This window comes from Microcaecilia unicolor, chromosome 11 (assembly GCF_901765095.1).
Source record: "Microcaecilia unicolor chromosome 11, aMicUni1.1, whole genome shotgun sequence".
NCBI classification, from domain to species: Eukaryota; Metazoa; Chordata; class Amphibia; order Gymnophiona; family Siphonopidae; genus Microcaecilia; species Microcaecilia unicolor.
The window spans coordinates 28,451,846-28,464,315 of record NC_044041.1 but is presented as its reverse complement, the minus strand read 5'-3'; the positions used below and the strand labels follow the sequence as shown (position 1 = coordinate 28,464,315).

At 46.8% G+C, this 12,470-nt stretch overlaps 1 protein-coding gene across 2 annotated transcripts in view; it reads left to right on the top strand.

Moving 5' to 3' along the window:
• The window catches only part of ACACB (acetyl-CoA carboxylase beta), a 341,366-nt gene that overhangs the window by 256,300 nt on the left and 72,596 nt on the right, over positions 1–12,470 (top strand). For both annotated transcript variants that reach the window (XM_030220274.1, XM_030220272.1), the window contains 2 exons: positions 1,499–1,768; positions 3,572–3,669. In XM_030220274.1, coding sequence (XP_030076134.1) covers positions 1,499–1,768; positions 3,572–3,669 — 368 coding nt within the window. The remainder of the gene's footprint in view (positions 1–1,498; positions 1,769–3,571; positions 3,670–12,470) is intronic.

The following is a 12,470-nucleotide window of genomic DNA, read 5'->3' as shown; positions in this document are numbered from 1 at the left end:
AAATATATTAGAGGAGATGATTGCAAGACTTCCACCAAGCTTAGAAGGTCTAGTTACAGAAATAGCATTAAAGCCATGGGGCAGACAGACCTTTAGAATGCCTTCTTCCCCTGGTTTTAACCAAGTTTCAGTTAGAGAATTTCCAGATGAGACTGCAATATTAGATCATGTATTAAGGTTGCCTTAGAACGGATAAACCTACAGTTTAAAATACCAATATTGGTATGCGCTTGGTGATCAAGAGTAGAATCTTTTAACAGAAGGTAGAGAGGAAAGATTATGTACCTGTGCAAATGGATGTGGTTTCAGAAAGGAATCTCTTCAGTTACTAGGTAGTACTGGAATGGGGAATTTTTGCAGTGCTAGTGAATGACTAGAAACGGTAAAAGCAGAGCAGCTGTTGAAAAAAGAATGGCTGCAAAAGGGAAATGGAACTTGATGTATCGCCTTTCTGTGGTTTTTGCAACTACATTCAAAGCTGTTTACAAAATATATACAGGTACTTATTTGTACCTGGGGCAATGGAGGGTTAAGTGACTTGTCCAGAGTCACAAGGAGCTGCAGTGGGAATCAAACCCACTTCCCCAGGATCAAAGTCCATTGCACTAACCACTAGGCTACTCCTCCACTTGAAAACAAAATAAAACAGACAAAATGACCAAAATCTGTCCATAGTGAAGGGGTTCAAAACAGTGAATAGTAGTGACGAAATGGGTTTTAGTCAAAAAATATAGCGGCATGCACCATCCACCGACTACAAATACCACTAGGTCCAGAATAAATACTGGGCAAAAAAACCAAGACTTCCTGAAAAATGGACTTGAGGCATCGAAAGTCACGTGACTGGGTTTTCTGGAGTGTAAAACTTCCCTATTGTGCGTTGTGGGTCTGTTTGACTGCTACTGTCAAACCTTTGGCAACCATTTTGACTATGGAGCCAGCATGGGCAGGAGTGACTGTGGATTGCTCCTGCCCCAAGGCTAATAGACCACTAGGGCTTCTCAGTCCCTGGGAGGGCCTATGGGTGGTGGTAGGGCAGTGGGTTTCAGTTGGGGGGGGGGGAACCATAGGGCCCTGTAGCCCTCTGTTGCCCCTGTGGTTATGACTTTGGTTTCAATTGAAACTGTGCAGCAAATTTTGGCTGCAGATTTGATTTGTCGCCCGCTACTCAAGAGCAGCAGTTCTCAGGACACACAGCCAGTCAAGTTTTCAGGATACCCACAGAGAACATGCATGAGAGAGATCTTCATACACTGATGGCAGCGCAGGCAAATTTGTCAAGTATGTTCTTTGTGGATATCTTGAAAACCAGACTGGCTTGATGTGTCCTGATGACTGGGTTAAGAGCTCCTGCTCTAGAACGTTACTGATGGAAATTGCTGCATGAGGGTGATGAAATGTTATGAACTTCAGGATGCTAATCTTTGCATAGAATTTCTTGCTCTTGAGTGTTGTGACATTTGACTTCTTTTTTTTTTTTTTTTTTTTTTTTAACTAGGTTGGAATGGTAGCTTTCAAGATGAAATTGAAAACACCAGAATATCCCAAAGGTCGAGATATCATTGTTATTGCTAATGACATTACGTATAAAATTGGATCTTTTGGACCACAGGAGGACCAGTTGTTCTTGAGGGCCTCTGAGCTGGCAAGGATGGAAGGAATTCCAAGGATTTACATTGCAGCAAACAGTGGAGCCAGAATAGGTCTTGCAGAGGAGCTCAGGCACATGTTTCAGGTGGCCTGGGTGGACCCTGTAGATCCTTACAAGGTAGGTCAATTTTGAACCCGTGGTACTGTGAGTGATGGATATGCATAGAGTCCTCACAAGATACGGTCAGAGCAGTGCAATGTTAAAAAGAAAAGCTTAAAAAGAAAGCTTGCAATGTTAAAAAGAAAGCTTGTAATGTTAAAAAGAAAAGCTTTATTGCACACAAAGGCAAATAACCAGGCCTGTTTCATGACAGGCTTTTCACTGTCTCTTAAACATAAGCCTGGAACCTTGTCCTTGACAGGTTCCACACTTCAATATAGATCTCTTCTCCCTCTTGGTTCAAGGTTCATACACCTTGTTCCTGACACAGGTTTCACAGGTTAAATACACAGTCACCACCACTTTTTTTTCCCTTCAAAAATGTTTTTATTAGAGACAGTCACCATTTCTCTTTTTTTTTATTTCCCCTCAAAATTTTTTTTATTAGATTATTAAGCACAGAACAATAAAAGCATAACAAGAACAGCACCCCGGGGCAAACCACCAGGTCTCATAACCACGCCAAACCTTTTTCAGTCACCACTTCTTAGCTTAGGCTCTTGAAGTGTCTCTCACTCTCTCTGATATAACTTCACAGAATAGGTATTCACAGTCAACATTCACTGTTAGCTCTGATGTTTCAAGGAAACTTTTCATATCTCACTGTAGCCTCTGCTGCTGGCAATTACAGGGTGACAGTCTCTGTTGAGGGATGCTCTTCTTTCCCCAGGCTCTCCTCAAGTACTGCAGCCAACAGGAACACCCTGGAAGTCCTCTGCACTTGGGTTCTCTCTCTCTCTTGTATTAGGGCCTCTCTTGGAAGCTTCTATACTCAGGGCCTCTCAGATTCACTGTGCTTTAGGGCATTTAACCACCTCCCGGCTGTCAGAGGTGCGGCCTGAGCCCCGCACCTCTGACATCTTCTGACAGGTTTAGCGCCACCTGCTGTAAGGTGGCTAACCTGCACCCTCAGTGAGGGAGTGTTCCTAGGGTCAACCTAGAAGAGTAACAGATTTGAGGTGATTCGTCCACAGTGGGCCTCCACTCACCCTTTCTGCAAGGATTGAAGAGTGAGGCATTTAGGAGTAGGCTAATGGTTATTGCAGTGGGCTGAGAACCAGGGTAACAGAGTTCAATTCCCACTGCAGCTCCTTATGACTGGACAAGTCACTTAACCCTCCATTGTCCCGGATACAAAAAAAACAGATTGAGTTCACTAGGGACAGTTTGCATATAATGTAAACTACTTTGCTTTTATCACAGAAAGACGGTATATCAAATCCCCTTACCCCTTGTCCTCATTCCCCCCCCCCCCCCAAGATATTGAAGATGAAGAACACCTGTACCTTCTGCTGCATTACTGCTCCTGGCCTGCTGCCACTCTTAAGCCAGGAGCTGGGGGAGGGGGGGGGGGAGTAAGGCTTCTGTGATGGCACAGGACCCAGGGCAGTTAACCTAATTTCCTTCTGTCCTAAGCGGCCCTGCCTGTTGCTGTATCTAGGAAAGACATTACGTTTGAAGAGGGGGAAAATGATACTTCATACCAATGTGAGCTAGAAAATCCACTGCCTATTTCTAGGATAAGCAGCTTAGTTTGTTTTACTCTTTGGATCTTGCCAGCCAGGGACTTTGACTTGAATTGGCCACTGTTGGAAACAGGAAACTGTGACTTAATAGACCTTTGCTCTGTCCCAGTATGGCCGTGCTTATATTCTTAATACTATATAGTGATCAGTGTGTAAGTAGGATGCCTGTATAAAAGAATCAGCTGTAACTGATTCCAACTAGTGACCATTGTAGCTCTGTATTTTTCTTCCCAAGGGATTCAAGTACCTGTACCTGACTCCACAAGATTACACCAGAATTAGTTCTGTGAACTCTGTGCACTGCAAGCATGTGGAAGAAGGGGGAGAATCCAGGTAAATTGCCTCATTGGAATGGGTGTTTTCTTGGCATTTGAACAGGCATGGGTGACTTTTTTTTTTTTTTTTTTGCCATTGCTCTGACTCCCCACCTCCAAAATAAGCACTAAACACCACCTTGGTAACTTCTGATGACAAGAAAGTTTTCTTCCTCTCCATGGAGTTTGTTCTGCAAGTGCTCTGTACCCACAGGAGTTTCCCTTTGAAAATTGTGGCCAGAGTGCAAAACCTGCATGCAGAAATACTTGTGTACTTGCACCTGCATGAAAGCAGAAGCAGCATACATGCTAGAAAGCACATACAGAGATGTGAACATGAAATCACTGTTAGAGGGCAACCTAATTTGGATTTGGCACCAAAGTTGACCCGAAATCTGGGTTCGGTGGCTGATATGGAAACTCGGCCTCCCCCACCCCCTCCCAACACTAGTAGACACTCTCTGGGCCTACCTTATGAAACCCTGGTGGGCTACTAGCTTTTTCAGGGAGCAGGAACAAACATCACTTGTTCTTTCCCCGTGCTGCTGCTCCAATGGAAATGACTGCCGAGACTTCCTACAGTAGCCTCACAAAACTGCTGCAGGAAGTCCTGGTAGCCATTTCCATTGGAACAGAGCATGGGGCAGGAATGAGTGGGGTTTGTTCCTGTCCCTCATCACCCCCTGAAGAGGCCACTAGACCACCAGGGCTTCCAAGGAGGGCATGCCGGTGCCGACTGGAGGTAATTGGGGGTGGGGGTGGAGGATGGGGGAGTGACATTTTATTGTTTTGAATTTAGCCGAGACAGAGTGGCCCATTGTGGTCACAGATTCGGTTTCGGCAGAGACCAAAAATTCTGGGTTCGGTTGGGCTCTAATCAATGTGTGTACTTCATTCCTTTTACCTGAGTTCTCCCCTCCCCTTTTTTTATGTGGGTGAAAAAAGGCAACCATGTTAGGGACAATAATCCAAGCTTCCGTTGTGTCCTAGAGATCAATCCAGAGACTTGCGGGTTATGTCCATCTACCCACAGGTGGCGATAGAGGGACTAAAGTGCTCTGTCAGGGTCCTGTGCCATAGCCCCTCTTCAGTATCCTCTCTATCGTAGCAAGTGGATAGACGAAGCTCTGGTGCTTGCTCCTCGACTATTCCCTCAGTATCAGTAACATAGTAGATGTCAGATAAAGACCGGTACAGTCCATCCAGTTTGTCTAAAGAGATAAACTCATTACATAAAGTACGAGGTGAAACAAGGTGATACATATACCTAGTGCGTTTTTTCTAGCAAAAAAGGTGCCGGTACTCAAATGCCAGGCCACCCTTCAGGGGTTGGGTGATACATATACGCTGATGATGTAACGATCTAAATCCCATTCAAACAAGACCTAAAAGAAATTTCCAACGACATCAACCAAAGTCTACATATCATGCATTCCTGGGCAGATGCATTTCAATTGAAACTTAATGCAGAAAAAACCCAATGCCTAATACTCACCTCTCAACACAACACAAACAAATTTACCACCATCAACACACCTAAACTAAATCTACCAATTTCAGAAACCCTAAAAATTCTTGGAGTTACCAATGATCGGCACCTAACACTTGAGAATCACGCGAAAAACACAAACAAAAAGATGTTCCAATCAATGTGGAAATTAAAAAGAGTAAGACCTTTCTTCCCAAGAACCGTCTTCCGTAATCTGGTACAATCATTAGTAGTCAGTCATTTAGACTACTGCAACTCACTCTACGCTGGATGCAAAGAGCAAATACTTAAAAAAAACTCCAAATAGCCCAGAACACGGCAGCCAGACTCATATTTGGAAAATCAAGATACGAAAGTGCAAAACCCCTACGTGAGAAGTTACACTGGCTCCCACTCAAAGAACGCATCGCGTTCAAAGTATGTACCCTAGTTCACAAAATCATCCACGGCGATGCCCCAGCCTACATGTCAGACCTGATAGACCTACCACCCAGGAATGCTAAAAAATCATCTCGCACATTCCTTAATCTTCATTTCCCCAACTGTAAAGGTCTAAAATACAAATTAATGCACGCATCAACCTTTTCCTATATGAATACGCAATTCTGGAATGCGTTGCCACGCAACCTAAAAGCGATCTATGAACTGACCAACTTCCGCAAACTACTGAAGACCCATCTCTTTGACAAGATATACCACAAAGATCAACATACGTAAAACTCCACACATATATCCAGAAATGTTTAATAATGTATTCTGTTATATTAGTATCGTGTATTCTATTACCATACAACCCAATATCCTTTTATAACACCAAATGTATATTCTCTTCTTCTTTCCATTATCCATGATGTATTGTAAGCCACATTGAGCCTGCAAAGAGGTGGGAAAATGTGGGGTACAAATGAAATAAATAAATAAAATAAATTTAGGGACCCACCCCACAATAGCCAGGCCCCCTACAACCAGTCACAGAATCTATGGCAAGGCAGAATTGGTGTATTGAACCTGAGCTCTTTCATTATAATTTGGGGACCATGGGTCAATTTTAGCAGACAATGGAAAAGGTGCTGGTACTCAGTACCCCCTCTAAACAAGCCCTGCATATACCTGAACTTGATTTATCCATGCTATTTTAAGGGCAAGGACCGTAGAAGTCTGCCTGGCACTGTCCTTGTTCAAAAACATTTGAAGTTGTTACTTGATAAGCTCCATTCCAGCCCATTCAAATCTATCCAGCCACAATCAAGACATAGACCGTAGCAGTCTGCCCTATACTGACTTTGGTTCCCAATTACCAGTGTTGCCACCTAGTCCTTGCTAAGCTTCTTTGGATGGATTCCTTCTAAACAAGGTTTCTATGTGTTTATCCCTTGCATTTTTGAATTCTGTTACATTTTGAATCTTCACTACTTGCTTCAGTAGAGCATTCCAATTATCCACCACCCTCTGTGAAAAAATACTTCCTGAAATTATTCCGGAGTCTTCTTCCCTTCGATCTGAATTCATGTTCTCTAGTTCTATCACCTTCCTGTTTCTGGAAAAGTTTTATGTTAAACAGAATCGGCCCCAGCACCGACCCCTGAAGCACTGCACTGCTTTACTTTTTTCAGAGTGGGTTCCATTTGCCACCAGCTTTTCTCACCTGTTGATCAACCCGTTTACAATCCATTTTACCACTTTGGGTCCTAAGTTCAGCCCTCTCAACGTATTCATTAGTCTTCTGTGAGGGACTGCATCAAAGGCTTTGCTGAAGTCCAAGTAGATTACACCTAGCGCATGTCCTCCATCCAGTTCTGTAGTCACCCAATCGAAGAAGTCAGTCAGATTGTCTTGTAGTGCTATAGAAATGATGATTAGTAGTAGTAGTAGTAGATTCGTTTGGCACGATTTTCCGTTGGTAAATCCATGTTGACTTGTCCTTGTTGGCTTCCAGAAAGTTAACTATCCTTTGCTTCAGCAGTGACTCGATTATTTTTCCTACCACTGATGTGAGGCTTACCGGCCTGTAGTTTCCCATTTCTTTCCTGTCCCCACTTTTGTGAAGAGAGACCACATCAGCTCGTCTCCAGCAGAGGGAGACTGAGAAAACACTGAGCTTTTGATACTGTATATATAACCTGTGCAGCACCTCAACTAGCCAGTATTTTCTCAGTCTCAGCAGAGGTGGAAGTACAGCCTGTGCAGTCTTCCAAATAGTCTGTTGAGGTAGTTTAAACCCCCTCTCCCCCCCCCCCCCCAAAAAAAAAAACGTGCTTTGGGGGTCTGGGTCCAGTGGGGACCCAGTGTTCCCCTTGGGGTGTCACACCTGCTGGTCGGGTCCCTTCCCTTGTGCTGCTCTCTCATAGTGGCAGCTTTGTGCCTTGGCTTCTTTCTCAGTGCTGGAGCCTTGAGTGCCTTGCAATCAGCAGCTGCCAGGCTTCCTGTTTCTTAAAAAAAACCCCAAAATAATAATTGGAGCGAATGGGGAGTTCAGTTTCGCTTTGCCTAGGCAGGAGAGCAGTGCTAGTATTATCTCTGGAAGGGAGGTCGGCACCTTTTTTGGGACAGCGTTTTCTTTCTCCCTTGGGCAGTTTGAGTATGTTCGGGAAGCTGCTTCGTTGCTGCGCATGCTCGCACCGGGGAGTAGAGACGCTGGGCGGTCAATGTCGGCTATGTGGGGAACCAAAACAGCTGACCGCGGCTCCTGTGTTGATTGCGGAAGTACCGGCAGTGGCGCCGGTAGCATTGGGCTCCGTCAGCGGCGGGTTCAGTTTCGGCGGGAACGGCCGCCATTTTGAATCCGGTCCGGGCACCGGAATCAGCTGTGTTGGGGCCTGTTTCGCCTTTGGCGCAGAAGGGGCCAAATGAAGGTACGGGGGGGGGGGTCGGATTCCCTCTGGATTTTGTGTGGACACTTTATCAGGCCTGGAAATCGGGGCCTCCCCAGGTGAAACCCTTGGCAGAAGGGGGTAGTCCCTTTTTCCTAAAAGACCCTATCTAGGGTGGTCAGAAGACGTGGATTGTTTTTCTCATGTGGGTTCTGACGGACCTCTCAGTGATTTTGGGGAGACCGATGTTTTTGAGGGCTCTCAGGAGCCAGATTGTCTAATTCCTGGTGAGGATCCCTCCATGGTCCTCATTTTTCATAGGGACGAACTCGCGGAGCTTATAGATCAGATGACGTCCACTCTTAAATTTGAGCAGGCAGAGGTTCCCGTGGGAGAGGTTAGACAGGTGGATCCTTTGGTTAAGGGAATTCAGCATAAAGCGCGGTCTTTTCCCATGAATAAAGGTCTCCGGGATATGATTTCTCAGGAGTGGATTTCGCCTGATTCTCTGTGTAAGGTCTCTAGGGTAATGGCGAAGCTTTATCCTGTTCCGCAGGAGGATAGGGAGTCTCTTAAGGCTCCCACAGTGGATGCGGTGGTTACTGCGGTTACTAAAGCTATGGCTATTCCTGTAGACGGCGGTGCTGCACTCCGTGATCCCCAGGATAGGAAAGTGGAATCCTTTCTCAAGCGTAGTTTTGATTTGTCAGCTCTAGCACTCCAGGCCTCAGTGTGTGGGGGTTTGGTAGCTCGAGCTTGTTTTCCCTTTAAGGGATCCATGCTCCTTGGTGAGGATTTGGATAACCTGGTGCGTGGTCTTAGTGATGCTAAGGTTCCTCGTCTTCCGGAATTTCGTCCCAGAGTGGGGTCCAGGGTTGGTTTAAGGAAGGCCGACGGTATAGACCGGCTAAGTCTAGTGGAGTTTCTAGAGGTCGTTTTTTTTCCAGCGCACGCAGTCCTTTCGAGGAGGCCGTCATGGGGGGCGTGATACCTCCTCGGGAGGTCTGAGTTCGGGACGCAATACCCAATGAATGTGTGGGGGTCCAGCCTCTGATATGTGTAGGGCCTCGGCTGAGTCAGTTTTAGTTGGGCCCAGATCACATCAGACCAGTGGGTCCTCGAGGTGGTTCGCGACGGTCATGCGTTGGAGTTCGAAACCTTGCTTCCTGAGTTTTTTCTGGAATCCCCTTGTCATTCTCGGGCCATGAAGGCGGCAGTTCGGGACACTTTGCTTCGATTGCTCAAGCTGGGAGCAGTGATTCCCGTTTCCCCCCCCCCCCCCCCCCCCTTCCCCGGTCAGCAAGGCACAGGGTGTTATTCGATCTATTTTGTGGTGCCAAAAAAGGAGGGTTCCTTTCAACCTATTTTAGATCTCAAAAGAGTCAACTCAGCCCTAAAGGTTCCCTCCTTTCGCATGGAGACGTTGCGGTCGAACATTGTCGCAGTTCGGAGTGGCGAGTTCCTCACTTCGCTGGACTTGACAGAGGCTTATCTCCACATACCCATTCGGGCGGCACATCAGCGTTTTCCTCGTTTTGCCGTTTTAGGGAAGCATTTTCAGTTTTGTGTGCTGCCTTTCGGTCTTGCTACAGCTCCCCACATCTTCTCCAAGGTCATTGTAGTGGTGGCGGCGGCATTACGCAGGCAGGGCATTTTGGTACATCCTTATCTTTGACGATTGGCTGATTCGGGCCAAGTCAAAGGCAGAGAGCGAAGTGGCTACGGCTTGTGTGGTACATTGTGTGGAGTCCCTTGGTTGGGTAATGAATCTCAGCAAGAGTAATCTCAATCCGTCGCAGTTGCTGGAGTATCTGGGAGTTCGGTTCGATACGTTAAAGGGTCGGGTGTTTTTACCGTCCCTTCAGATTCTCAAGTTGCAGAATCAGATTCGTCAGCTTCTTGCGGAGCGTATGCCGTTGGCTCGTGCTTATCTTCAGGTTCTGGGTATGATGGCGGCGGCCATAGAGGTGGTGCCTTCGGCCCGGGCAAACATGCGACAGTTAGTCAGCTCTGCTCAGTCGGTGGGCACCCCAGTCGCAGGAGTTGCGTTTACCGTTGACCGCAATCTCTCGTCGCAGCCTCCGCTGGTGGCTACACACACGCAACCTGGAGAAGGGTATGCCTTTGGAGTCTCCAGAGTGGATAGCTCTCACTGCGGATGCCAGTCTGTCGGGCTGGGGAGCTCATTGTCTCGGTCAGGTGGGCCAGTGGTCTCGGGAGGAAGCACAGTGGTCCATCAACTGGTTGGAGACTCGGGCCATTCGTTTGGCCCTTCAGTTCTTCCAGAATCTGATTCTCGGTAAGGCTGTCAGAGTGCTCAGCGACAATGCCACAGCCGTAGCTTATGTCAACCGGCTCTTTCGGCAGCACATGTAGCCGAAGTAGACAACATGGATGCAGATTATCTGAGCAGACATACTCTAGTTCCCGGAGAATGGGCTCTACATCAGTCGGTTTTCGATCGCATTGTGTCGGAATGGGGCCTTCCGGTGATGGATCTCATGGCAACGGCAGACAATGCACAAGTCCAACGGTTTTTCAGTCGCAGAAGAGACCCTCGGGCAGAGGAACTCGATGCTCTTCTTCTACCCTGGCCTCAGGGGTTGCTGTGTATTTTTCCTCCGTGGCCTTTGATCGGTCGAGTAGTCCAGCGCATCGAACGTCACTCGGGTCTGGTGATTTTAATAGCTCCAAATTGGCCGCGTCGTCCGTAGTACGGCGATCTGGTGCGTTTAGCGGCAGCGGAGCCGATTCCTTTGACAGAGGCGGTATTGTTATGTCAAGGCCCGATCGTAATGCCAGATCCGTCTCCGTTCTCGCTTATGGCTTGGCTCTTGAGAGGCACAAGTTGAGGAAGAAAGGGTTTTCTTCTAGAGGTATCGCTATGATGTTAAACTCCCACAAGCAATCCACTTCTCTGGCGTATATTCGAGTCTGGAGGCTTTTTGAGCACTGGTGTCAAGATCGTGATATTAGCCCTTTTTATACTTCTATTGCGGAAGTGATGGATTTTTTGCAGGATGGTTTGGACAGGGGTTTGGCTTTGTCTGCTTTGAAGGTGCAGGTGGCGGCCTTCTCCTGTTTCCGCGGAAAGGTTCTGGGGAAGTCTTTAGCTTTGGCACCTGATGTGTTTCGGTTTTTGAAGGGTGTTAAATAAATTGATTCGTCCTCCAGGTCGTCGGTTGCTTCCTCCGTGGGACTTGAATCTTGTTTTGGGTGCTTTAGTCCGTCCTCCGTTTGAGCCTTTGATTTCGGCTACTTGCAAGGATCTTTCTTTGAAGGCGGTGTTTTTGGTGGCCATTACATCAGCTCGGCAGGTTTCAGAACTTCATGTTTTGTCTTTTTCTAAAGAAAAGGTTTATCTGCGTCTAGTGCCTTCTTTTTTTCCCAAGGTAGTTTCCGATTTTCATGTGAATCAGGTCATTTCTTTACCAGTTTTAGGAGATTTAGCAGGGGATGCAGAGCAGCGTCATCTTGCAAAGCTAGATGTTTGGCGGGTTTTACGTTGTTATCTGTCAAGAACTAAGCAGTTCAGAGCCTCAGATCGTTTGTTTGTTCTTCATGGTGGACCGAGGAAGGGGGCAGCCGCTTCCAAGGCAACTATAACAAGGTGGTTGAAGGAGGCGATTGTGTCTGCTTATCTGTTGAAGGGTCGTGAGGTTCATCAGGTTTTTTCAGCTCATTCTACTAGGGGAGTGGCGGCTTCTTGGGTGGAAAATGGCATGATTCCTCCGCTGGATATTTGTCGGGCAGCGGTTTGGTCTTCTTTGCATTCGTTTGCGAAGCATTATAGGATTAATGTTCATGCAAAGGAAGAGGCAAGTTTTGGTGCAGCAGTTTTGACCTCTGGCCTTCGCAGGTCCTGCCCATAGATGTTTACTGCTTTGGTATGTCCCACGCGTCTTGACCGGTCTGGAGGGTTGCTGAGGAAGGTGAAATTAGATCTTACCTGCTAATTTTCTTTCCTCTAGACCCTCCAGACAGGTCAAGAACCCGCCCCGTTTATCGTCAAGGCCAGGAGGTGTTCTTTGAGTTTTCCTCGGCAGCTGATGATTGTTGTTCAAATACTTTCAGACTTTTCTTGCCAGGTTCTGATGCTGGTTTGAGTCTGATGCAGGTGTGGCTCTGTTTGTGGCCTGTCTGGGGAAGCACATATTTCTATAGTATGGAGCTCCCACGTACGGGGCTCTGTTAGGTTGTTTGTTTTGTTCTCTGCTTTGTTATCGTTATACTGGCTAGTTGAGGTGCTGCACAGGTTATGTATACAGTATCAAAAGCTCGGTGTTTTCTCAGTCTCCCTCTGCTGGTAGGAGTACATAACCCATGCATCTTGACCGGTCTGGAGGGTCTAGAGGAAAGAAAATTAGCAGGTAAGATCTAATTTCACCTTTCTTTACTGTCCTCACTTTTGTGAAGGGGGACCACATCAGCTCGTCTCCAGTCCTCAGGATCTTCTCCTGTCTCTAAAGATCTATTAAATACATCCTTAAGAAGACCCACCAGACTTCTCTGAGCTCCCTC